This window comes from Arachis stenosperma, chromosome 1 (genome assembly GCF_014773155.1).
Source record: "Arachis stenosperma cultivar V10309 chromosome 1, arast.V10309.gnm1.PFL2, whole genome shotgun sequence".
NCBI classification, from domain to species: domain Eukaryota; kingdom Viridiplantae; phylum Streptophyta; class Magnoliopsida; order Fabales; family Fabaceae; genus Arachis; species Arachis stenosperma.
Window position 1 is genome coordinate 10,884,498 of NC_080377.1, and position 25,519 is coordinate 10,910,016.

The 25,519-nt window shown below is 35.1% G+C and overlaps 5 protein-coding genes across 7 annotated transcripts; 2 read left to right on the forward strand and 3 right to left on the reverse strand.

The window, feature by feature from the left end:
- The first annotated feature begins 501 nt into the window (after positions 1-501).
- Positions 502-8,204, forward strand: LOC130936333 (DNA-directed RNA polymerase 1, mitochondrial-like). Its single transcript, XM_057866391.1, has 20 exons — positions 502-1,204; positions 1,732-2,028; positions 2,337-2,591; positions 2,677-2,810; positions 2,913-2,973; positions 3,122-3,180; positions 3,525-3,642; positions 3,736-3,849; positions 4,144-4,275; positions 4,378-4,794; positions 5,032-5,082; positions 5,436-5,506; positions 5,741-5,825; positions 6,036-6,188; positions 6,274-6,348; positions 6,472-6,561; positions 6,659-6,706; positions 6,975-7,089; positions 7,165-7,268; positions 7,348-8,204. The coding sequence occupies exons 1-20, from the start codon at positions 680-682 to the stop codon at positions 7,456-7,458; spliced, it is 3,015 nt and encodes a 1,004-aa protein (XP_057722374.1). The 5' UTR covers positions 502-679; the 3' UTR covers positions 7,459-8,204.
- Positions 8,205-8,752: 548 nt separating this feature from the next.
- Positions 8,753-11,827, reverse strand: LOC130942351 (amino acid transporter AVT6B-like). Its single transcript, XM_057870997.1, has 5 exons — positions 11,285-11,827; positions 10,611-10,763; positions 10,314-10,517; positions 9,511-9,976; positions 8,753-9,134 (listed from the first exon to the last, which is right to left on the reverse strand). Exons 1-5 carry the CDS (start codon positions 11,712-11,714, stop codon positions 8,996-8,998), a joined length of 1,392 nt encoding a protein of 463 aa, XP_057726980.1. The 5' UTR covers positions 11,715-11,827; the 3' UTR covers positions 8,753-8,995.
- A 2,560-nt stretch (positions 11,828-14,387) lies between these two features.
- On the forward strand, positions 14,388-16,801 carry LOC130961515 (uncharacterized). 2 transcript variants are annotated; one of them, XM_057887458.1, is made up of 5 exons: positions 14,388-14,540; positions 14,649-15,223; positions 15,685-15,793; positions 15,868-16,188; positions 16,284-16,801. In XM_057887458.1, exons 1-5 carry the CDS (start codon positions 14,388-14,390, stop codon positions 16,299-16,301), a joined length of 1,176 nt encoding a protein of 391 aa, XP_057743441.1. In that variant the 3' UTR covers positions 16,302-16,801. The 2 variants fall into 2 exon arrangements, with proteins under 2 accessions (XP_057743441.1, XP_057743433.1); XM_057887450.1 differs by lacking the exon at positions 16,284-16,801 and having other exon boundaries at positions 15,868-16,247.
- Positions 15,199-19,937, reverse strand: LOC130961506 (putative pentatricopeptide repeat-containing protein At1g68930). The gene is made up of 3 exons (XM_057887440.1): positions 17,234-19,937; positions 16,117-16,274; positions 15,199-15,259 (listed from the first exon to the last, which is right to left on the reverse strand). The coding sequence occupies exon 1, from the start codon at positions 19,922-19,924 to the stop codon at positions 17,690-17,692; it is 2,235 nt and encodes a 744-aa protein (XP_057743423.1). The 5' UTR covers positions 19,925-19,937; the 3' UTR covers positions 15,199-15,259; positions 16,117-16,274; positions 17,234-17,689.
- Positions 19,938-21,168: 1,231 nt separating this feature from the next.
- On the reverse strand, positions 21,169-25,304 carry LOC130964487 (transcription factor bHLH49). Of its 2 annotated transcripts, none has more exons than XM_057889893.1 (10): positions 24,967-25,304; positions 24,818-24,857; positions 23,297-24,149; positions 22,990-23,220; positions 22,827-22,892; positions 22,660-22,728; positions 22,369-22,440; positions 22,079-22,279; positions 21,850-21,937; positions 21,169-21,748 (listed from the first exon to the last, which is right to left on the reverse strand). In XM_057889893.1, exons 3-10 carry the CDS (start codon positions 24,092-24,094, stop codon positions 21,711-21,713), a joined length of 1,563 nt encoding a protein of 520 aa, XP_057745876.1. In that variant the 5' UTR covers positions 24,095-24,149; positions 24,818-24,857; positions 24,967-25,304; the 3' UTR covers positions 21,169-21,710. The 2 variants fall into 2 exon arrangements, with proteins under 2 accessions (XP_057745876.1, XP_057745870.1); XM_057889887.1 differs by having other exon boundaries at positions 23,297-24,152.
- Positions 25,305-25,519: the final 215 nt, after the last annotated feature.

The window sequence follows — 25,519 nt, forward strand, 5'->3', positions numbered from 1 at the left end:
TTCCCACAAGATTTTCCTTTAGTAAAGTTTTAATGAGGCAATAATTCTAAATGGGCATCCAAAGGAGAATATTGTGATAAGAAGCTGAGTTGGATGCCCATTAATATATGGGCGGCTCAGTTTCTCAATGAAGAAATTGTTTTGTTCTTCAATAAATGAGCTGTGGAAAAAAAGGTGTTCCATATATGTATAAATAGAGAGAGACTTAAACCTTTGAACACACATATCAGTAACAATAAAACAAAAACAATTCTCTCTCTCTTTACTTTTAATTTATATTTCTTTCTATATATATATATATATATATATTACAATATTTAATATTAGTAGATACATATATAAATTATTATTAAACTAATTATATTTATATTAGAGTCTTCTATTTATATATCTTTATTTTATATTTAGTATAACTTTATTTATTTTACAACACCTCTATTAATTATTTATTGAAAAAGGGTTTTACAAGGAAACAGTAGAAGAAAGATGAGATAGGTTTTATGAAGGGTTTAGAGAGTTCCTCTTGAAGGCTTTAGAGGCGGCTGCTACTTCTTGCGCCTCTCACTCACCACATTCTAACTTATTTTCTCGGGAAAATCCCCCCGTCACTTTCTCATGACCCAAACACCATCAACCAGCAACTAAGCTCTCTCGATCTCACGCTTCCACCATCGCAAAAATGTGGACCTACTTAGCGAAGCGAGCTTCCTCAACCAAGTTCAAGCTACCCTCCGAATCCTTCTACTTACCTTCATCTTCCAATTCCCGAAGTTTTTCTCGGCATTGGAATTTTCCCGAGAAAATTAAACCCGCCAGGACCCAGATACTACCAGGGTTCCAGTTTTTGGGTTTCGATAAAGTTGGAGTCTTTGCACCGAGAAACGAACTGGGTGGATCCAGTTTTTCGTTTTCTGAGGAACACTTTGGTTTTTCTAAGTACTTGAAGTTAGCTAGATATTATGGTAGCGCTGCTGAGGCTATTGAATCCACTACTGATACGGAAGATGATTGTCCCACTTCCAATGAGGTTCAGAAATTGTTGGAGCATATGTTGAAGGAAGAAGAGAAGGGAAAAGCAAAAGCCCAAGTGGAAACGAAGAACGGTGGTGTTGAAGGCATGGCTAACTACAAGTTCAAGATGCTTCGGAAGAGGCAGATAAAGGTGGAGACTGAGGCATGGGAAGAGGCAGCTAAAGAGTATCAGGTATACAAGATGGTGGAAAATTGAAAACTTCAAATTTATATGTATATATGTCAGATACTTTGTAGTAGCACTAAATTCAATCAGTCCAATTTGATTGAAAGTCTTCACTTAGTAGACCAAGTGTACCCAATTGCATATATATCTAGTTATATCCCAATTTTAAAAGGATTTGATACTTAATCTTCTCATTTTGATCATGAGGGTATTGCAGGATTCAACAGTTAGATTGATGAAATTTAGTGTCTCTAAGCATATATAAAGGAAGTTAGCAAGTTAGAAAAGCATAATGTATTCTTTAATGACAATTTTTTGTTTTCTGAAATTCGGCATGTTTTGATCGCCAGGATAATATTACGGTATTCAACAGTTAGTTTGTTGAAATTTACTGTCTTTAACAATTTATTCAATGAAGTATATAAAATAACCCTTGGTGTAACTGGATCTATTTCCTAGGGGTAAGAGAGAGAGGGAGAGGTGTGGTGTGTAACCTAAGTAACTTAACTAACTAAAGTCATATTCGATATCAGGAGCTATTGGATGACATGCGTGAGCAGAAGCTTGCACCCAATCTGCCTTACATGAAATCGTTATTCCTTGGTTGGTTTGAGCCTTTGAGGAATGCAATTGCTGCTGACCAAGAGTATTCCAAACGCAATGTGCATAGGTTGAGCCATGCTCCTTATTTCAATGAGTTGCCCGCAGAGATGATGGCTGTGATCACAATGCACAAGTTGATGGGGTTGTTGATGACCAACAGTAATGGAGTAGGCAGTGCCAGAGTGATCCAAGCTGCTTGTCAAATAGGTGAAGCTGTTGAACACGAGGTATGAAATATTGATCTGATAAGGGAAACAATCTAATATTTGAGCTATAATTTGTATGGTAATTCCAGTAATCTAGTTTGGTTATGTGTCGTGAAACTTCCCTTGTGTTACAATCTCACAAATGTCAATGCTCAGTCAGATGAAGGCTATGGTTAATATAGTGCTAATGTTGCTTGGATTTTGTGTTCAGAAATAATGTGGTCAATTCCTGTTTTTTGGTTCTAATTAGATTGTTTCTTCTATGAATTCAAAATAATCAAGTTTTCAACTTTTCATTAACTGAAACTGTAACCTTGTATGTGGATCAGGCAAAGATATACAGATTTATGGAGAAGACAAAAAACACGAAGAGTGCAAATGCCGACAAGCCTGATGGTGGATGTGCTCCCGAATCCATAGAAACGGCCAAACTGAAGGAAGAGAAAGAGAAAATGGCTAAGGACCAGAAGAGACTCAGGAAAAAGGTTTCCATGTTGATGAAAAAACAGAAGCAACAGCAAGTGTTGGGAATAGTTCGGGGTCTAGATGCTTCAAAGCCTTGGGGACAGGAAGGTCAAGTAAAGGTTTGTGATGTTCTTGTTGTACCAACGAACATCGCATGGAAGATTTCTTATTTTTATTTTATGACATAGTTATTTTGAATTCCAGGTTGGTTCCCGTTTGATGCAATTGTTAATAGAATCAGCTTACATTCAACCGCCTGCTAATGAAATTGGAGATGCTCCACCAGATATATACCCTGCATTTAAGCATACTCTTAGAACTGTGACAAGTGATTCTCAGTGAGATTTGTAGCTCCTCTCTTTAATCTTTTGTCACAATCAGTGTCTTTTAATGTTCTACTTCTCTTTTGTTTCTCACCTGAATACTTTTTGCTTGATTAGGAGTAGGAGATATGGTGTTATTGAATGTGACCCACTGGTGCTCAAGGGCCTTGAGAAGACTGTAAGTGACATTTTAAGGTCTCATATCCACATTTCTGAGTAGGTTATTTAGACAGATTTTGTGTCTCTGTATGTCCAACATCACATTTTCTTTCATGCATTGAAATTCATGAAGTGATGCTAACTTCAAACTGTATTTACATCAACAGGCTAGGCATATGGTCATGCCCTACATGCCAATGCTGGTTCCGCCTATTAACTGGACAGGGTACTTCATATACTTTTTCTTAAATAATTTTATTTTGTAACATTCTGCAAAGCTCATTGAACCTTTGGCCTATGTTAGCCTAGTTTATTTTATTTGCATAAAGCCAAGTTGCTCAAAGTTTTTGCAACTAGCAACATTTGAATCATAAGTTCCTTTTGTTTTCTATTTGGGATAGCAGAAATTCAAAGATATTTGCTGTTCCAATGTCATTGCCCTTTTTTTTTTCTTAATTCAGATCATAATGGCACATTGCTTGAACGTGTTCAGCCAATTAGGTTGAACTGTTTTGATTGTTAATTTATTTATTTATTTATTTTTGGCGGAAATGTTGCAATATTTTGTAGGTATGACAAAGGAGCATACTTGTTTTTGCCATCATATGTTATGAGAATACATGGAGCAAAACAGCAACGTGAAGCAGTTAAACGAGCTCCGAGGTGTCAACTTGAGCCTGTTTTTGAGGTTGGATCCCCCCACCCCCCACATGTGCTTGCATCTGTACATGCTCAACAGTCAATAGATGTTGAAATTAATTCTATTATCATTTATGGTCAGGCCCTTAATACTCTTGGCAGCACCAAATGGAGGATAAACAAAAGGGTGCTCAATGTTATAGATCAAATATGGGCTAACGGGGGATGTCTTGCTGACTTGGTGGATCGGGAAGATGTGAGTACCCGACAAACTTTGTTGCTATGTTATTTGTCTTACCCCTATATACCCTCAAACCTTAGCCCATTCAACTTCATGAAAATGATCATGATTTATAATTGCTTCACAGCAAAGATTTGTATATATACAAATAAAATATTTCCATGTCACCAAATAATTAGATATGGCAATTTTGATACTCCTTTTACCCTTGCAGAAAGAAACTAAAGCTGCTTAAAAGAGAGTAGAAATTAAACTGACTTGGGTGGATGAGTCAATATGTTTTGACACTATTTCATCTTAATCTTAAAGGTTCCCCTTCCAGAAGAACCAGATACAGAGGATGAATCAGAAATCCGAAAATGGAAGTGGAAGGTCAAAGCTGCCAAGAAGGAGAATAATGAGAGACATTCACAACGATGTGACATTGAGCTTAAACTTGCCGTAAGAAGTCTCCTAATATTCTTCAAATAGACTAGTAATATGAAATTATTTCCATGAGAGAGAACATGTCAACACCAACACATTGGCTAATTTTGGCTATAGGTTGCACGAAAGATGAAGGATGAAGATGGCTTCTATTATCCTCACAATCTTGATTTCCGTGGGCGTGCATATCCCATGCACCCACATTTGAACCATCTTGGTTCTGATCTATGTCGAGGTGTACTCGAGTTTGCAGAGGGGCGACCTCTGGGAAAGTCGGGATTGCACTGGTTGAAAATACATCTGGCAAATTTGTATGCTGGTGGTGTGGACAAGTTATCTTATGAGGGTCGAATAGCATTTACCGAGAACCACGTGAATGATATATTTGATTCTGCAGACAGACCACTAGAAGGAAATCGTTGGTGGTTGCAAGCAGAGGATCCTTTTCAGTGTTTGGCAGCATGTATCAATCTCTCTGAAGCATTGAGAAGCCCCAATCCCGAGGCTACAATTTCTCATATGCCTGTGCACCAGGTATCTTCTGCCGAGATTTCATAATTTTTATTTGGGAACATATGTAATTGTGTGATTTGGCCTTGTAATTGTAGGAAAGTTCAGTTTAAACGGTGTACCAATACAATATTGTTCTGTTATTTTCTATTCATTTGCCAGAAGCATGCAAGTTGTGAAGTTGAGAATTGAGAGGGCAGATAATCATAGTTATGATTCCTAGCATTAAAATTTCTTTTTATATTTCCCCACATTTTGTAGGATGGTTCTTGCAATGGCTTACAACACTATGCAGCACTTGGCAGGGACAAGGTAATACATAACTGAACATTTTGTAGATGTTACATTGTTTCCATTGTACTGAATAATATGGTCTTGGTACTGCTTAACTTTTGTGCATCATGGAAAGATGGGATTGTTAAAACTTAAGATTTGATGCTCTAATTTCGTCAAAATGTTAACCACCGCATTTTATATTTGTCAAGAAGCAGCTGCCCCAGCATTATACTTAACAATATTTGATACATTCTTTTTTAATTTGCCTTTGAAACAAAACCTTTTCTGCTGTATGGTCGATTGAAATTTTTGCGGTTTTATCCTTCTCTTTTTCTTCTTTTTAATTGTGGATCATCTTAGATTTTCTGCATTCCTTTTTCTTTTTGAAGTTGGGAGCTGCTGCGGTTAATCTTGTTTGTGGAGACCAGCCTGCAGATGTGTATTCGGGCATTGCTGCCAGGTAATCAGCTCTGTGAATTATACATTATAGACTGCGGAATAAATTATTCTAATCGACGAAGCAATTATCAACTTTTTTTCCTTGATGCCACTCTATCAACTCAAGGAGTTGGTTGCATTTGCCCTTGCATTTGTAGTAACCCATATTCCCTTCTTGAATTCTAATATTATCATTTATTTCTCGTTTTCAATAATCTACCTGTTTGATGTTTTCATATTTGGTATTATGGTGCAGAGTTCTAGAAATAATGAAGAGGGATGCAGAGAAAGATCCTAAAACTAATCCCAATGCATTGCATGCAAAGCGTCTGATCAGCCAGGTCTCGGTTAATTTTCAATTTTTAAAAGATAATTTTATTTATTAAAAAATGTTTTTATTTTAATATTCTAAAATGAAAGACATGCATGTTAGACTAAAGATTTTGCTTTGAATGGTGGTTTTTGTTTTCCTCCTTCGAAATGTGAAATGACACCTCTATGTCATCCAATGTTACATTAACTGAACACTTTATCATTATTGACACCATTAGGTGGACCGAAAATTGGTGAAACAGACAGTGATGACTTCAGTCTATGGAGTAACTTATATTGGGGCCCGAGACCAGATCAAACGTAGGCTAAAGGAGCGATGTGCCATTGAGGAGGATTCGGAGCTGTTTGCTGCTGCTTGCTATGCCGCAAAAGTAAGAGAGAATTTCATTCTTTGGTGATGTATATACACATTTCCGAAGCGAGCATTGTTATTTACTTATGATTCTCTTTTCATAGACAACTCTCACTGCCTTAGAGGAGATGTTTGAGGCCGCAAGAAGTATCATGGGCTGGCTAGGTGATTGTGCTAAGGTATGACTAATTTTGCTTTGAATGGCATCACTTGAAAGAGTGAGTGAGTGGTTCGATTATTTATGCTTTTAAAATATATATAGCTAATGCTTCTAAACTTCATATATTTGAACATGGAATTAGGTGATAGCTACCACAAACCAAGCGGTTCGGTGGACTACTCCCCTCGGGCTTCCTGTAGTACAACCGTACCGACAATTAGGAAGACATCTTGTAATATTCTCAACTGTCAGCCTTATCTTTCATTGTGTATAGTCTCTGAAAATCAATGAAATTAAATCATTAACATGCACAATTGAATTCAATGCAGATCAAGACTTCCCTTCAGATATTGACATTACAACGTGAGACTGACAAGGTAACTATTAACTTGATCATGACTGTCAAAACAGACCACATACTACAGAATTGTGTAGTTACTTTAAAAACTAATTATAGTTCTATTTGAGTCACTGAGTGTCGTGAAATCCTGTATTTGTGAATCAGACTCCTTATTTTGGATGATTAATAATCATGCTTCATCTTGGCATTGTATAATTTAGACTAATTCATGTTTTTTGTGACTGAATTTCACGATCTGGTCTCTTCAATGAGATAAATATTTAAATATCGCATTTATTTTACAGGTCATGGGTAAAAGGCAGAGAACAGCTTTTCCACCGAATTTCGTTCACTCTCTTGATGGTTCTCACATGATGATGACTGCAGTTGCTTGTAAAAAAGCAGGGTTGAACTTTGCAGGTACTTACTAATTACTTGTATATATCTATATGTACATTAGCGTATTCTTTTTAATCAGGAATTTCTTAATCGCAGGGGTGCATGATTCGTATTGGACGCATGCATGTGATGTTGATGATATGAACAGGATACTTAGGGAGAAGTTCGTCGAACTCTATGAGGCTCCAGTATTAGAAAATGTAAAGTATCTCTAGTTTAGATTACAAGCTTCTTTATACAGAAATATTTACCTTTTTCTAAAACTTTTTTTATTAACAGTTGCTTGAGAGTTTTGAGAAGAATTTCCCAACCTTGAAGTTTCCTCCCTTACCGGAGCGAGGAGACTTCGATCTCCGAGAGGTTCTGGAGTCTCCTTATTTTTTCAACTAGACTCGAACCTAAACGCGAGTTGCCTATCTAATTATAATTCCCCTTGGCTTCATCCAAGTATGATGAAATTGGTATTATACCCTAGTTCCTACTAGTCTTGCATGAGATTTCAAAAAGCTCAAGAACAAGACATGAAAGAGGACACAAAAAATGCAAAGCAAACTTTGGGATATGGCAAATTCAGTGTCCAATAGGAACCAAGAACTTCCCAACACAATGCTGAACAGATATGCTTTCATCCATGAAGAGATGTCCAATGCCAAATCCACTCTGTTTATATAACAAGGAATCACATGATCCAACCGGGGACTCCATCTCGGTCCGGCGCCACCACCGAATATTTATTTACAGGTTTAGAACCCTGCTTGAATCAGTTGTAAGAGAAGATTCAGCAATATACAGCAGCCAATCTGTTTTTTGGTTCATAGTTGATAACACTGCTGAATAGTGTGATCATTCTAAGTACCAAGGAGATTTTCATCAGATGGCATGCTTCAGAAGAACCAATTTCTTTTCTTTGTTTTTGCTTCTTATATAGGTTTGTATTTTTAGTTTAATTGTTATTCTTTTTGTGGATGATGGGGAGAGGAGAAAAGATGAGAAAGTATATGTATCAGTTTTTTTTTTTTTTTTTTGTGAACAAGAGAGCTCAACACAATAAGTAGAGCAAGAACAACCAGTTTTAATAACTTGATAGAAATGTAAAGGCAATTTATATCAATAAAAAACATTATTACCTGAATTTACATGGTTGTATACTTGTATTCTCGCTGTTTCTTTAAACTTTCTCATTTAGTTTTTATTTTCAGGAATAAAAGCCTAACTTATTAAATTATAATAACCAATCCTCTATGGAAAATTAATTATTTTGTTTTTTTATAAGAGAAATGTTTTATTAATTTTAATATTTTTAATATGAAAAAGACTTAATTACAAAATTAAAAACAGTTTAAAGATCAAATTGAAAAAAAAAATATAAGAATCTAATTAAAAATTTAGTAAAATTATAAAGACCAACAAAATAACAAAATTATTTTAATTCATAATGTATAATCATATAATGATGCTTTTTTTAGCTCTTCTTCTCTCTCTCATTTGATACTCTCTTATCATTATCCATTAATCATTATAGTGATTACACTTTTAATTGTAATCAGTAATATTGACATTAAAAGTATTCATTTATTCAAGGGGCAATTAACATTAGAAAGAATGTAGAATCAAGTACCAAACTAAATTGGTAGTTGATTATTACCATTCTCCCCAAAACTAAATCTGCTAGGCACCACTTAAATTCTCTGAAAATTATGAACATTACATGTAAAATATATTTAAATGTTCACATAGTTTTTCACTTTTACTTTCAGTTCCTCTTCCAAAACTCTTTGCAGTGAGTCTTGTACTTCACTTTCTCAAACTCAATCCAAAAACAAGTTCATTCTCTGGTTCCATTAAAGTGTTTGTTTTGCTTAAATTGCTTGGAATGAGAGTATGGAACTTTTATCTATCAATGGTTACTTATAGGCACTTTAATAAGTCAATGAAGATCATCAACTTCCTTCCTGAACATGGAATTGGCGTTACTGTATATCGCTATGATGTTCGAGAATACGGCAAGAGCGATCATTATAACAGATAAAATCTTGTCCTTCTTTGATGCAATGCCATGGGAATCCCTGCAAAACCAGAATTATATGTCAGCTTCGAAAATGCATCTATGACATAGCTTTTTGAAAGTTCATAGCAATTTCAATCCCAATAGCTTTGTTTAACATGGGAAAAAAAAATTCCGGGGAAGCTTTCATTTACTCTAGCTTCTGCCGTGGATTAGTCTTACTTCTACAGAAAGCAAAAACTTGACACACTCGCATTTCACGCCTGTGAAATTGAGTTCATAATATACAACACTAGCATCCTACTACAAAGGGTTGTAGTAGGATGATGAAAGGGTTCAACAAAAAGATTCACATAAAGATTCACTACAAAGGGTTCAACAAAAATCAGCATGATGAAATTACCAAAAAGTAATGAACTGTGACTAAGAAATCGCACCTTAGAGCGATCGCAGCTGGGAAAATAAACCCAAGGCAAACAGTGGCAGTGGCTCCAGTGAATTGAAAAGCATCCCATATGCTTGGTATAAAGTTTGCAGCTATGTACACTAAAGCAACAAGTCCGCTGGTGATCGAGACAAATCTACACTGATCTGAATTCAGTGGCCTAGCTGAAGGAAAGATGAGATCGTCAAAATTGAAGCGCAACGAGAAGAAGATCACCGGGAAAACAAGCATGAGGTGGAGAGCATAGCTAATGCGAACAACGTCGTTAAGGAGACTACTGTAAGGGATGCCAAGATCAGTATCAAAGTTGGCTAGCACATCATCCAGAGTTGATTCACCAAATAGGAGGAATCCGAATAAGGCTGTAAGAATATAGATGCTGGAACACAGAGAGAGTGATGCGCGCACAACCGGTTGTATCAACGAGGAGTCTCCTAGCTCTTTGTCTATTGTATGAACTGCAGAATACAGAAACTTTGGTGAAAAAATTCTTCTAACACCTAATTGCTTAATATTATTGTTAGTTACATCAATTATGCAAGTAAACTAAAAAAGCATACATAAAGAACTATGTCATATTAGAAATCCTAGGAAGTATTAATATACAATAACCATATTCTCAACAGAAGAAAAGAACATGATTTGTAAGTCATAATTCATTTTATTATGCATTGAAACCCATGAAATCCACCCTGCTTTTCTTCCGCTCATGAAATAATTCCTACTAGGACATGTATCAGACAGAAAACATTGTTCACTGCTACATTTGCAATAGCGAAAAAAAGTAGGACTTACCATTGTAATGGCACACAAATGCTGTCACAAGAACTGGAACTGCTGTGAAGAGATTCCATAGAGATGCACTATCAGTAACGTTTGGAAGTAACCGCGGACTAGCAATACTGCCATTAAACAATTTAAACAGTGTGATTCCTGCAGTTATGACTAGAAACACGATCGCCAGAGCCACCGCTAAAGCAGAAGAATACCTCAATGAATCTGCATACCAATACAAGAAGATTACTCAACTTTGCCAAATGCTCCAAAATTATGTAACATTGCTAAAAAACTTGATAGTATTGTTGTTGTTACCTATTCTCTTAACAAATGCCAGTGGAGCAAATATGAAAAGGGTTGTAATAAGAAGAATGAAATAACGGCCAGTCCACCAGCATTCACCAAACCATCCTTCAAGCACACCAAAATGGTGAATTCCACTGGACGATGTTCCAGAAAGCACATCACCTAGAAATCCATCACAAAGCAAAAACAAAGTAAACAATTATTGAATATAAAATAAGGGTAAGTTTGTTTCATACTTTTCTTGCCAACATTCACATATTTGTATAAATTTTATAAAACAATCAAAACTTCAAAAAAGTTGTCTTCAGCTTTTCTAGAAAACCCTAAACAGAGCAATTTCTAAGCAACATCAATTTCCAGTCACTTCAACTATAGATTATATATTCACATATAAATCAAGCTATAGAATTACTTTTCTGGATATCATAAATAAACTAGGCACTCTAAATTCATCCACTTCAACTAGAGAAAGACAATATTCAATATTCAACACACAAAATAGAAACCAAGTCTTGGTCAATTGCAACACAAAATACACATTGAAATGAGTTAAACACTACATATATTATACACAGATATATAATAACCGATTTTTAACGTTCACATAGCATTTTTGGTATATTAATTTAGTTGAATCGATATTTATTTCGAAACAGAACAAATACAAAGTTTGAAATGTATACCAATTATAATCATATAGACAACAAGTATCCCAAGATTATTGATGAAAACAGATATCTGAAGCACCATTGTTCCAAGTCTTCCAAAAGCAGAACCCATGACATGAGCATAGGATGAAGCTTTTGCAACTCTGCTGAACCTTAGGAGTATGTCAAGAGAGGTGTCAGTGAGGAATGCAAGGAAGATGATTGATGAAATGCCAGGGAGAAGACCAAGCACTTTGATTGCTGCTGGTAAGGCCATGATTCCAGCACCAATGATTGTTGTTGATAAATTGAACACTGACCCAACAAAGGATGCACCATCACCATTACCATCATCATAATCATGATCTCTCTTTGTTGGTAGCAATGGAGAATGTTCATTAGCATCATCATCATCAATGATGAGTTGCTTCTTTGTTCTTGTTGGGGTGTTGTTTTGCAGTGTCATGGTTATTGATGAATGAATAATCAATGAATGATTGAAGAAGCTTCTCTCTTTCTCTCTCTTTCTCTCTCTCTCTGAGTTGTCACTACTATATTTATGTAATAGCCTCACATGTTATGGTTTTTATGGTTTTAGAACAAACAATCGTGTGTCTCGTGTTCAAATATCTATCAGAAATTTTAAAATATGTTCAATCAATATTAAAAATAACCTCCAAAATCAGATATATATTGAGTTACCTATTTTTAAATTAAATACTTAGACTAATTAAATTTATTATAATAAAATAATTAATTGCAATAGATAAATAACTAAATTTATTTATAATAATATAATAAAATTTTTTATGAGATGTTAAATATGTATTTTTATACATAGTAACTAATTAGTGGCTAATTTTTTTATTATGTATACGTATTATTATCGATTTTTTTATTTTGTCTTTAAAATAAAAAATATATTAAAAAATAAGGATTTATTTTTGTTTTAAAATAGCAGAATGGTAACAAAAAAGGAACAAAATATGTTTTGTTGTTGAAACGGATATGAACAAACAAAACTTTGCATTTTCTGATAAAAGTTGAAAGGGACAAGTTTTGTTTTGGGAGAAAAGCTAAACTGATTAATAGAATTATAATCCAACTTGTTCTTGTTCTATATTCTTATTTTGTCTCTTTAAAAGAGAGAGATAGTTAAATGAAGAAAATAAAAAATTTCATATGCTGGAAAATTTTAAATTTTAATAAATCTTATAACAATAGAAAAATTAAATACAGATATTAAACTTTTTTTTTCTTTTTCTTTAAATGGTATATTGTAATGATTAATCTCAATCTGTTTAATTTTTCTTCTTGAAGCTAAACTTTGCAGTTTGCCATGCTTGCATTCTTATCCTACACGGTTTTATGAAAGGGTTGTTGAATACTTGAACGGTAGCTGCCTATTCAGCCATTTTTTTATATTATTATTTTTAAGAGACATTATTTTTTAAGTCTCTTTCAAATAATTTTAAAGTTTTTATTATTTAATATTTAGTGAAAGGAATTAATTATTGTGAATGATCAAAAAGTGTATTCCAATTTTTTTATGTATAAGCATGTGACATGTAAGACTCGAATATTCTAGAAAGAAATCATAATCAAAATAATATGAGTTGTTGAAATTTGAGAACTTCGCTTCACATTTCCAAAACTTTTGCAATTTTTTATATATTGGAGACTAACTGTAATTTGTGCATTACCAAAGAATTATTATTTTTTGTGTTTTATACAAATATAAAAAATGTTTTGCTAAATCGAAAAATACATTTTGTAATTATTTTTTAAAATTTAGAATATAAAAAATAGACGGTATGATTTCAGTTATTTTAATTTTTTTTGTTTCTTTCAAAATTAGAAAACGGACATGCAATTTCACCACATAATAATTTTTTCAATTGTTAGAATATAAAAATCTGACAGTACATTTTAAAAAGGTACAAATTTTTCTAAATGGTAGAAATCGAACCATTTGATTTTACCCACCAAATACCACATTATTGTTATTCACCCCTTCTTCCAATATGTGTGATAATCACCCTTTTTACTACAATATAATAATTAATTTGTGTGGAACTTTTTCTTTAAAAATGGCATTATTTTTTTGTGTAGTGCAATTAGGTATCTTTTAAAAATTGTCCGTCATTCAATCTTTAGAAAAGAGAGAAACTAAAACAAGTAACTTCCTATAAAAGACAAATAACTTCTTATAAAAGTAGATATTTAAAATAATTAAATAATGTTATTTAAATTAAAAGGCTGAATAAATACTAAAAATTTAAAGGATAAGTAACATTTCTTTTTTTTTTTGTGTTACAGTATTTACTATGAACAGGGGATATAGCTAAATTCTTTTACACCAAAGAATTTCCAAAAGAACATTGATGCTGGCCAAATTGCCAAAACATCTTTCATATACACTACTATAATTCGAACTCTTGACTAGATCCTTAAACAATCTAATTAAATCTCAACTATCCTAGGTTTTGGAAACATGCCTCTTTTTTTTGGTCGTTATATACTTAAAATACAGATTTTGGCCGGCAAAAGAAAGACAATCTTTTGGCCGGCAAAGGAATCAAGCAACTCACAACTTGGCCTGTTAAACAAAAACTTAAATCTCATTCACTTTTCCTAAATTAAATTCTTAAAGGAAGTATTTAATTTTGATACAGTGACAATGTAAAATCGTCCAATCACATCTGTTTTTTTAGATGATCATTTACGGAATCAATATAAAAAGGAGTTATTTTAACTGATGTGAAATTACGTAATTACTTGTTTCATGTATGGTTAGAGACTTGTTTTCCTTATGTAAAGAACAACACAAAGAAAGTTGAGTGATTGAAGAGGCACAACATAGTTCCTCAAACTAGATTAGTTTAATTCCTATAGCAGTTTATCTATATACTGTAGTAAATAACAGACATCTAAAAATAGAAAGCAGTTGATTTGCCGACGAATATTTGCTATAATTATTAATTTGTAAATTGGCCTTATATAGAAAGGGATGAGATAGCTTGGTACACCTTAAAAATCATTCATGATTTGTATACATGATGTTGTGGACTGTGCATTTAACTTCTAAGCACATTCACACAACAAAGAAGACACTCATTCAGATCAGAGTGAATAGAGAATGGCTTCATTTTCAGTAGAGGAATTCCTAGGTAATGGAGTTTTGAAGGAACTGCTTCCTAATTTGTTGGAAGAAGGTTGGGAAGATGTGCCAACCCTCAAGGTTATGAATTTAGAGGATATGGATTCAATGAACATGACACAAAAACAAAAGGTATTAGCCATTAAACTCCTCTAAAACCTGCATTAAACTCTGCTAACACTATTTGAACTTCAGTAAATTTAATTTAAACAAACAACTTTTCATTTTCTTATGTTGTAGGAGGCACTTGGAATCAGGACATACCTGCATGATCGCGGACTAATGCAATATGCAGATAAGATAGAGGCCTGCGGGAGAAGTTTGCCGGAGCTTCTCAATTTAAGCACTATAGATCTTTCTGCTCAGTTTGACATGAAGAGGGATCATATTGCCCGCTTCATCGACAGAACCAGATTCAGTGACCCCCACAGATTACAAGCACTCTCTGCTAGAAGAACCAGCATGAGCTACAAAGAAGATAGGATCCCAATGCGCCTTTTATCTAATGGCTCCAATAGCATGATGAGATCAAATGAATACTCACTGGCTGAACCTAAGATTAAAGAAGGATATGTCTTCAAAGGGATTGTGGCTAGTGAGCCAGCTGATCCTAGAGCATGTGGCTGCGTGCAACCTCCTCCAGTCGTTGACCAAGTTGCTCCATATTCTGCTATTGAAAATATATCAGTTCAAAAGCTAACACCGGAGTATAAGATTGGCATGGAACCATTGGTGAAAACCAAGACTCCTCCAATGAAGGCTTCAGAACTATGGCGACATAAACCGGCTGTTTTCCTGTGTTTACGACGACCAGGGTAAATTCTCACAGTTTTCCATTCATTGCAAACAACCTATTTTGCAAATAAAACAAAATTAAAACAACAACAACAAAGCTTTATCCCACTAGGTGGGTCAACTACATGGATCAAACGAGGCCAGTAAACCCTATTATGTCTCATGTCTAAAGTAGGACAAAATATAATTTAAAGCCATGTGAAGAGTTCTAACCTACGCTCAATACTTATAAATATGTTTCTGTTGTTTAGGTCTAAATTCTAATGTGATAAACCATCTCTTTCAAAAAAAAAAAAATCTATTAGGGGAAATCAATGATTATTATATACAACAAAACCTCTCATGATCTGTTGTCTTATAAAACTTTAGTTGTTAAGTGAAATCTATGTATTTTCATATCTAACAAACTACACTTGTGCATTTCTATACATCATGTAAAATTGAAATTAGCTTCATAGTGTTCCTTAAACATGGGAAACAGGTGCATCATGTGTAGAGCAGAAGCACACAAACTTTTCTCCCAGAAACCAATATTTGATGCACTTGGGGTTCAACTATTTGCTGTTCTTCATGAGCACATAGAGGCAGAGGTATTAACAGACTTCAACTATCACCATTTCTTCTATCAATCAACTTAAACTCACCTATTATTGCTGTGGTGCAGGTCAAAGATTTCTGGCCTAGATACTGGGGAGGTGTTGTACTTTTCGATCGGGGAAGGGATTTCTTCAAAGCTCTTGGAGGGGGCAATCTGCTCAAGGAAAAGTTCCTAACAGGATTTCTGTTGAATCCTCGAGCAATTTCCAATTACAAGCGAGCCAAGAATATGGGAATTCAGCAGAACTTCAAAGGCGAAGGCGAAATAAAGGGTGGATTATTCATAGTAGGGAGTGGAAAGGGTGGAATCGCTTACCAATTTATCGAGAGGAACTTTGGTGATTGGGCACCCCTGGCTGAAGTCATTGAGATCTGCACTCAGATGCAGGTAATTAATCATTGTTTCCTCCTTTTCAATGTGATTGTTGGTCACTAATAATAGTTTTCTTTCGGATTTTACTATATTTTCTGAACCTGATGCAGAACCAACAGCAAGGTTAGAGGGAGTATAACCAGCCATCAAACAAATGCATTCACTATTTCACTAGAATTCAGTTTCTTGCGATAATTCCATCTCGACTACAGCCAGTATAATGTTCTTTGCACTCTAGAAGTCTGAAGCAGCTCAAGTAGCCTGAATTGAGCAACTCTATTTTGACTTCTAATATAAATTATGCAAATCAGATACATTACTTTTTTACCTTTCTATCTTCTGCCTGCTGAAAAGTATGTACTTATAGAAATTGATGTTATATCATCTTAGGAACCAGGATGAAGTTGTGAAACTTCGTAGTGTTAGAAAAGGGTTATAAAGAGTGTTAGAGATGTAGAAAGAGGAAGCTGAGAAATTAGTCAATGAAGTCTAGTAGATCAGGAGATCTCTCATGTATCACCCTTTGCAGTTTCATATTCAGCACTAATACCCATTTCTTTAGCATTCTGATCCCAGATCTAACATATATTTCAGACTGTTTGAACAGAGTTGCTCAATTTAAATGAAGGAAAACAGAAAACACTATGAAAAGAACCACAATACAACATCTTATCTGATTTGTGTTTATCAACTGTAACAAGAAAAAAAAAATTGCGCTTACAGATAATGCAATTTATTTATTTATTTGGTATGCTCGCAAACAAAGAAATTAAGTAAAGTAACATTAGTTAGTCTATAATAATAAAACTTTCTTCCACTAAGTTAGAAAACTGATAAATTAGTAAAAAAATAATAATAATAATAAAGAACTCATATATTGCCCTATGATCATGGTATCATAAGCTCTTCAAATGGGGGGAAAAAATCAGATGTGCATTTTGGAGAAGTGAGTGTTTTCTGGCTTAAACCCGGGCCTTCCTTGAACAGGCCAGTGCAATCATTAACACTGTCAGCTGCCTCAGCAATAACAATATCTATAAGATTGAAACGAGAAATTGACCTCTAAGATCAGCAGTATCTATCCAACTGGCCTCGTTGATAACGTAGCCTTGCCACTAAAAAGCCGCTCCGCCAACATGCCATTCCATGCCCAGATTGTGAGATTGTACCCTGGCTTCTGACTTGATCAGCATCTTTTAATGATATTGTACGGTAATAAGAATGTGCGTAGACTACATAGGTATCCTTCCTTGTGCTGTAAATTCAAATCATGGTCATATCAAGTCTCTTCCATTCTCCCCCCTTCAAATTAAGACAACCAACAATGTTGAGTCATATGCCAAGTGAGGACCACAATCTCTCATCTAGTTCAAGTTTTTATAGAATTATAGGATAGCCAAAACAAATGCATTCACCCATACACTTTGAAGAAAGTGGTCTCATAAGTCTCAGTTATGCCAGATCTCGTGTTTCGTTCATTTTGAAAGTCTGATAAATCGCTTTACACAAGTGGACTTCACCAAAAGTCTCCACAAGAACACGTTCCATCTTTAAACAAGTGGAACCGGGCAGCATCTCTCACTAGAATTTCCCTCTGGGTGATCTTAGATATATACTTAGTGGCATTGTGGCAATCCCCACAAACCCTCAAATTTTTAACTACTCGTATGGGAAGACCAGGAGGAATAAATACCAACCCAAAGGCAATAGCAAGCTTTTCACTATGATGATTAAGCATTCTTAATTTCTCTGAATCCCCAACATCATGCAGAACAGAGTTCATATCAGGCACATATCCTTCTTGTATCATTTTGTCATGCAACTTTTCAAGCTCAGAATATATCCGATCCAAAAATGGATTTGACTGATCATCCGCAGAGAAAATGTATACTTGGTTCTTATATTTGATCCAGCTACATCCTGGTTCCTTTCGCAGTCCCTTATCTCTCATCCCTTTTCTTAATTTGGCAACTTCTTCCCATTCCCCTTTGGCTGCATAGATGCTGGAAAGTAAGATGTAGCATGCAGTATTATGTGGTTCTAATTCCAAGAGAGACTCAGCAGCCCACTTGCCAATTTCCATGTTCCCATGGAATCTACATGAACTTAATAAGGTTGACCAACCAATTCCATCAGGACCGAAAGGCATCCTATTTATAAAATTCCTTGCTTCATCTAATCTACCAGCTCGACTAAAAAGGTCAATCATGCAGGTGTAATGATCTTGAATTGGCGTAATTCCATGTTCCTTAATCATCGATTCAAATATCTGTTTTCCGTTCTCTACTAGTCCTGCCCTACTGCAAGCTGCAAGAACCCCGATGAAAGTAACCTTGTCGGGTTTCAAACCATGTGCTAACATGGTTTCGAATAACCTGATTGTTTCATCGGCTTTACCAAACTGTGCATATCCAGAAACAAGTGCTGTCCAAGAGACTTCATCTCTGAAGGTCATTTCATTAAAAAGTCGATGGGAGTCTTCAAGGCTCCCACACTTCCCATATAATGTAACAAGTGCATTGGAAACAGTAAGAAAAGAAATCAGGCCAGAAACCAGAGCCCTCCCATGAAATTGGGCACCCTCTTCTAAGCTTGCAAGGTTTGCGCATGAGCTAATTACACTCCCAAGGGTAAAATCATCTGGCTCGATCCCAAAGTTTTGCATATCGCAAAAGACTTTAACAGCTTCTTCACTATAACCATTCTGTCCATATCCCACCAACATTGCGGTCCAAGAGATAACATTCTTGCAGGACATCCTCTTGAAAACCGTTTCTGCTGATTTTATACTCTTGCATTTGCAATACATGTCAACAAGAGCACTGCCAACAAATATATTATCCTTATAATCAGTCCTAATTATGTAAGCATGAACCTGCTTGCCTTCTTGCAAAGCCATAAGACCACCACATGCAGTTAACACACTTCCAAATGTGTACTGATCGATCTCTAGATTTTCCAATCTCATCTCTCTGAAAAAATCAATAGCTTCTTCGTGCAACCCATTCTGAGCAGACCCTGTGATCATTGTTGTCCAAGAAATCGAATCCCTCTCTCGCATATCATAAAACAAACGCCTCGAATCTTCAATCTTACCACATCGCATAAGCCCCGTCAACAAAGTATTATACAAAACCACATTCTTCTCTGACACTTCTTCAAAAGCCTGCCTTGCAGAAGATACCATTCCCATCCTCAAGTACATATTCACCAAAGGACTCCCAACAAAAACATAACACCCAAAACCGAATTTCACCACATGCCCATGAATCTGCTGTCCCAAATAGACACACCCCTGATCAGATGCAAGAATAAGCATCGTCGAGAGTGTGATCCTATTCAGATGGTACAACCCATCATTCAACATCAAGTTATAGGCCTTCACTGATTGGTCAAGAGAACCACAACCAGCATACCCCGAAATAAGGGAATTCCAAGACACCACATCACGGGTTGGCATGGCAACAAACAAGTTTTCCATCTCAGAAACCTGACCCAGTTTTGAATACGCAGAAAGAATGCTGTTCCACGAGTATACATTCGGTTGGGGCATTTTGTCGAACACCGTACGTGCATATCTGATTCTGCCGAGTTTTGCATAAGAGCTGATGATGTTATTCAATAAGAATGTTTCTGGGTCTATGAAAGCCTTGATTATGAGGCAATGGAGCTTCTTGAGTTGGTTAATATTGCGGATTTCGCAGCAAACTTTGAGCAAAGAACAGTAGTAGTTGGAAGAAGAGGGTGGCATATTTTTTTTTAAGTGTTTTGTGGCGCGAAAAAACGGTGCGTGCTAAACTGAACCGAGAAAGCAAAGGTTTTATAGAAATTAAATAAAATTAAACTATAGAGTGAATAATTAAACTATGAGTAAAAAAAACTAAAAAACGAGTTGCACTTCATATAATTTTATTTTATTTCAATTTTCAACTAATGTATTTTGTTATAATTCGATATTATTTTATTTTAATACATATTTTGACATTTTTGTCAAACATTTATTAAAATACATTTTTCATTCTCACAAGTTATGCATATTAATATTATGAATTTAATTATTCTATTAACCTTTTATAATTTTATCAAATTTTGAATTAGATATTTATAATTAAAAATTTATAAATACATCATTATACTAAACAAAAAATTATAATTAAATTTTTACTAATTAATCTTTAAAAAAAAAAAATATCACACAATAGTTAAAAAATATTCTATAATTTTTCATACATCAAACACAAAAACAAATACTTTAAAAATATTTTAAATTTCTAACAAAAAATTAGTTTGAAAAAACTTAATTAAAATTTTGTCTAAACTCAATTACAGTTTTAAACTATAAAATTTAATTAAATATTGATAAAGAAAAATGTTAGAGAGCCATCAGAATTTATTATTTTTAGTCGTTACTTTTAGTTATCAACTCAATTCCTTTAGTTTAGTAATCAAACAAGATGATTAATTGATAGTTAAAAATAACAAATTCTGATGACTCTCTAGTATTTTTTTTGGATAAAATTATAAAGACTAACAAAATAACTAAACCAATATTACACTATTATATATATTTTATGTGAAAAAGATTATAGAATTTTATCTTATATAATTTAGACATAAGAGAAGAAAATTAGCAGAACACCTAATTAAAAAGGTGGATAGGATAAATTATAGAAGGTAGACAGGTGACAAGTGATAAAGAAAGACTTAAAAAGATCATACATAAAATAATCAAAAGAGATCTACGTTTTAACAGTCTTAAAAAAATCATAAAAATAATAAAATAAGATCTACATTTTGACAGTCTCACTGTAAATATGATACATAATAATATACAATTTCCTCATTTGATCCATGTAATCAACCATACCTAATGGAATAAAACTTTTTTGTTGTTGCAATAGTAGTAGTAGTAATAGTAGTACTGTAGTAGTATACATTTTGTCACACCATATGGAATTCAATGATACTCACATTGCAACAATGAAACATAGCTGATTTTTGGAGAATGTAGCAAACATTACTTTATAATATGTGCAAGTAGCAAATAAGCATCAACTGAAAAAACCAGGAGCTTGTTACACCAATTAAAAAGGATAAAAAAGGGCTTTTGCTTTTGCTCATTCTGTTGATCAAACTTGGTGCAAAGCCACAAGAAACATTAAGAGTGGTGAGATCCCATCTTTGCATTCTGCTTAAATACATATTATACATTTAATGAACAAACTCTACTTCATCAAGCAGATTCCACTTCCAAACATACATTCAGGATATCTATTTTCATGCTTGAAATGTAAAAAAAGAAACACAAAGGAACATCCTTCAATACTCCTCTAATTTCCTTCTATGTAATAATCTAGAGTCGGTTCCTTCTTGTATGTAACTCTGCCCTTCAAAGCCTTCATCTAGAAGGTGTGTTGCGGGTTAAATTTGATTCGATTCGAGTATCCGGCATTCTGTCTTGGTAACTTAGATCCGTCTGCTCCACGGTGTGCCGAATTGGCTAATGTACGAGGATGCATGGCATGAAGACTTGAACATCAAGGTTCAGTTTTTGTTTGACCCGAAGGCGCAGAACCTGCATCAACATGAAACGTCAAGATTTTTCTTAGCTTTCCATTGGCAAGAGTTATGTGCAAATTGGAAAGGTTCATTCGTAGGCGAAAAACCTTAACTTACCATCCAGGTCTTGGCAACTCGGAGGGGCAGATGTCGGAAATGTCATCTGTACAACGTTGTGAAGCTCGTCGTCCCAGACTTCAGGAAGCTATTGCCATTCATAGAGAACATAAGAGATTGCGAAACAATCAGAAAAATCAACAAAATGCAAAGTTATTTCACAATTTGGGTCCTTAAATGATGTGTTGTCAAAATAACATTGCCTGTAGTGGAATAACTGAATAAGTACCTGATTTGGGTCCTTGAATCCTCCGCTCAAGTGCGCCAAATTTGGTTGAAGCGTCCGCCGAAGTATATCCGATGAATTTGCCATGCTAGGAAGAGTCGAATGAATAAGTCCTGGTCGAGATGGATGTAATGGCGGAAAAGCCATGGACAATTCTGGAGGAAACCCATGCGCGGAAGAAGTACCGGCCCGTTGCTGAAGAATCTGATGAAAAGTTCAGGTTGTATTGAGAATTTGAGATCAGTGATGTGTATACTGCCATGTGTATGTTTTAAACTCACCAAGAGACTTACTTCTTTAGCAAGCAATCCCTCAATATTAAAATCCATCCGCGGATTTACTGTGGCAAGTTTCATTGACAAAAACTGCCGAGAGGATGAAAGGGAGTGTCAACTTTAGCTCGAATAAATGCAAAACAGAGAAGGAAGAAAGAATACTTTAATTGTATAAAATGCTAGTAAAAGAATTATATGCCGAAATCATGCTAACAAAGAATCCAAAAACGACAGAAATTTCAGTTCCATGGTTCAACAATAACAGTTAAAAATATAGAGAGAAGATACGTTTTCAATTTTCATCCATACCTCAACCTGTCTTTGAAGAGACTGTACATAATTTATAATTTCGTCTAGCATCACCGCCTTTCCCGTGACCTACAAACATATTGAAAATGAAGTTTAAAGAAAGCTACACGCTAGTCCTATCAAGGCTTTAGGTAGAAAAATCTTCCAGTCTCAAATTTTAGAGCTACCTTGCTGCATCCAGGTACAAGGTCTTGAAGAAACTTCATACGCTCGCTGATCTTTTCCCTCCTTACCTAGAGTTAGAATCATAATCATCGTACTTTAAAATTCTTAATAAAAATAATTCTTTTTTCCCACCATAGACATAAATGGTGTCTTAATATGTCTTACTCTCTCTGCAAGGCTGTGGCTATTTGTTGCTTGACCCCGGCGAGCCCTAACATGTATGTACTCCTCCTTAGGTGAATCAGATGCTTGAGAACCCTGCTTGGCATTCTTCCCGGACCCCTTGGTTGATGGAGCCGGTTGTTGCTCCTCCTTTTGCTGTCGACTCCCGGAATTATCCTTCACGGCTGCACCAGGTTGTTCAGGACTTCCATCGACTTTATCTTTATCGGCATCCTGCAACACAATAAACAACAGAGTCACATACATGAATATGCATGCAAATTTGATAAATAGAGCTCAAAAACCATACCAGTCCAATTCTTTTCCTTTTCTTTGAGCTTAGTCCCTTATTCGAAGGCTCCCCACTTGTACACTCCAACATTGGGGAATCATCTCGGCCACTCGATTCGGCTCTATCTGATTCATTAGCAGAACCACCAAGAGCTTGTTTCCCTTCATCATGAGACACTGCAAGATTTTCACTTCTTTTATCATCCTGGAGAGTCATTTCTTTATCATCTTTCGCATCTTCAACTACATTCGGATCACTTTTATGAGATTGCCCTCCGAGTGCTGCCGATCTTAATCCATGTCCTAAAAGAGCATCCCCTGTTCCCTGCATTGTTCCCCCAATCCTAGCATAAAGGTTCATGGATTGAGGAATCCCAAATGAGTTCACCATGTCCACGGAATTCCCCGCGCCAAAGCACGAGAGTCTCGCAGCCCTCTCGATGAATCCGGAATCACTCGGAAACTGAGATAAACTCTGGGGAAGCATTGCTGGTCCATTTGGCAAGAAAGCATTGTTATCACCCTTCAACACAGAACTAGCATGGCTCCAACCCATTTCTAGTGTCCTATGATCATGACTGCCTCTACCGTAGCCGAATCCATCTTTTCCAATCACGTTCATGTTCGAAGAGCCCCCATTAATGTCACAAAATCCCAGGTTCTGGGAATTGGGGTGGTCCCAAAAGTTTGTAACATACGAATCCACCATTGAATTTGCAAAGTTCCCAACACCAAACCTCCAATCCGAAGCCATACTAGTCGAATAATTCACGCGATCCCGGTCTCTATCTACCTCGAAATTCTCTCTGTCTCCCATAATCCTTAACCAAAGCACTACCAACGAAAAACCACTAGCAGATTCTTTTCAATGGCTTCTAGAAGCAATCAAACAAACAGAAAGCAGAAAGAAGAAACAAAAGTTAAAAATTGAATAGTAAGTTAAAAATTCAAGGAAATTAAACTAATTCATGAAATTTCCTCTTCAACCAAAGTTAACAAAACAATGATCACAATGATAAAAACTTCATCAGTTCAAAGATGAAACTAACTCTTTTACTCTAGAAATTGAACACCATCCACAATAACAAGAATAAAACAAAGAGAGAGAGATATATACATATAAAAAAGATAGCAACTTCACTTAAATCAAACGAGTTCATAAACACCAAAAATTGAAAAGACTTTTAACACCCCAAGTGAAGTTCCCCAAAGATGTACTTTAAACTCACACGAGTTTGGCAGCTACCATTTCCAAAGCCAATCACTGAAACTTTGAAGGTACACCAAATTGTCATAAATGAAGGACCCTTCTACAAGGAGTAGAGAGGGACAAGAGGGCAATAAAGTCTCTTTCAAAAAAAGAAAAAAAAAAAAGAAAAACTCAAGTCAAATTAAATTAAACTAGAATCTAAAATGAAATTCAGATTGATAGTCATAATTTCAACAGAAACAAAGAAAGCTGAAAAGAATCTCAACAGATATATATGCAGTCAATCTCAATTATGCAAAGGACATTGATTTCAGTATTAATAATAAGTACCTTCATTCAAACCCTAGTCAGAACCCTGCAGAACCAAAACCTGCAGGGAAAGGGGGAAAGAAAGAGAGAGTAATGAGATAAATGAAGCAAAATTTATAACTAAAAAAAAAAGAACACTCCAAAAACCAAAAGTAGGAAGAGAAAGATACCCCATTTCTGATTCTGTACTACTTTTGGCACCCTGTGCCTTCCATTCATTCAATTCCTTCTTTAATTTCTTTTTCTTTTTTTCCCACTTAAAAAAATTGAAACTTTTATTGAAATTTTGGGACCCTTTTGGATTTCGTTGTGAAAAATCACTTGCTCCTACTTTCTTGTTAACAAACCCCTGCCATTCATTCACTGTCTATGGCAGCAACACATACAATAAAAAAGCTGTGATTTTTAGAGAGAGAGAGAGAGAGAGAGAGGAAAAAAGGAGGGTAAGAGAGAGAAAGGGTAAAACCAAACAGAAGTAAATGTTGCAGCTAACAAACCAATGTGTTAATGTGTGAAATTGGATTTTTTATTTTTTTTCTGAAGGAGAAAAAAATAATAATAATAAAAGTGATTGTAATTTGTAAAGACCCTGAAGTTATACCCACTCACTCTTTGTGCATTAAAAAGAGTGCTCATTCATGATTAACCACCGCCATTGCTATTTTATAATACTACTACTAAGTAAACCTTAATCTCCCAAATTAAGTTCTAAGCTTGAAGCTC

Coding starts and splice junctions, on each gene's coding strand:
- LOC130964487 (XM_057889893.1), bottom strand. CDS start 24,094: ATGGGAGACAGAGAGAATTTCGAGGTAGATAGAGACCGGGATCGCGTG. Junction 22,893..22,989: donor GCCACAGCCTTGCAGAGAGA/GTAAGACATATT, acceptor TTCTAACTCTAG/GTAAGGAGGGAAAAGATCAG. Junction 21,938..22,078: donor GATTCAAGGACCCAAATCAG/GTACTTATTCAG, acceptor GAATGGCAATAG/CTTCCTGAAGTCTGGGACGA.
- LOC130961506 (XM_057887440.1), bottom strand. CDS start 19,924: ATGCCACCCTCTTCTTCCAACTACTACTGTTCTTTGCTCAAAGTTTGC.
- LOC130961515 (XM_057887450.1), top strand. CDS start 14,388: ATGGCTTCATTTTCAGTAGAGGAATTCCTAGGTAATGGAGTTTTGAAG. Junction 14,541..14,648: donor ACATGACACAAAAACAAAAG/GTATTAGCCATT, acceptor CTTATGTTGTAG/GAGGCACTTGGAATCAGGAC. Junction 15,224..15,684: donor CTGTGTTTACGACGACCAGG/GTAAATTCTCAC, acceptor CATGGGAAACAG/GTGCATCATGTGTAGAGCAG.
- LOC130936333 (XM_057866391.1), top strand. CDS start 680: ATGTGGACCTACTTAGCGAAGCGAGCTTCCTCAACCAAGTTCAAGCTA. Junction 4,276..4,377: donor ACATTGAGCTTAAACTTGCC/GTAAGAAGTCTC, acceptor TTTTGGCTATAG/GTTGCACGAAAGATGAAGGA. Junction 6,349..6,471: donor GGCTAGGTGATTGTGCTAAG/GTATGACTAATT, acceptor ACATGGAATTAG/GTGATAGCTACCACAAACCA.
- LOC130942351 (XM_057870997.1), bottom strand. CDS start 11,714: ATGACACTGCAAAACAACACCCCAACAAGAACAAAGAAGCAACTCATC. Junction 10,518..10,610: donor GGCATTTGTTAAGAGAATAG/GTAACAACAACA, acceptor ATTGGTATGCAG/ATTCATTGAGGTATTCTTCT. Junction 9,977..10,313: donor ATTTGTGTGCCATTACAATG/GTAAGTCCTACT, acceptor TGTATTCTGCAG/TTCATACAATAGACAAAGAG.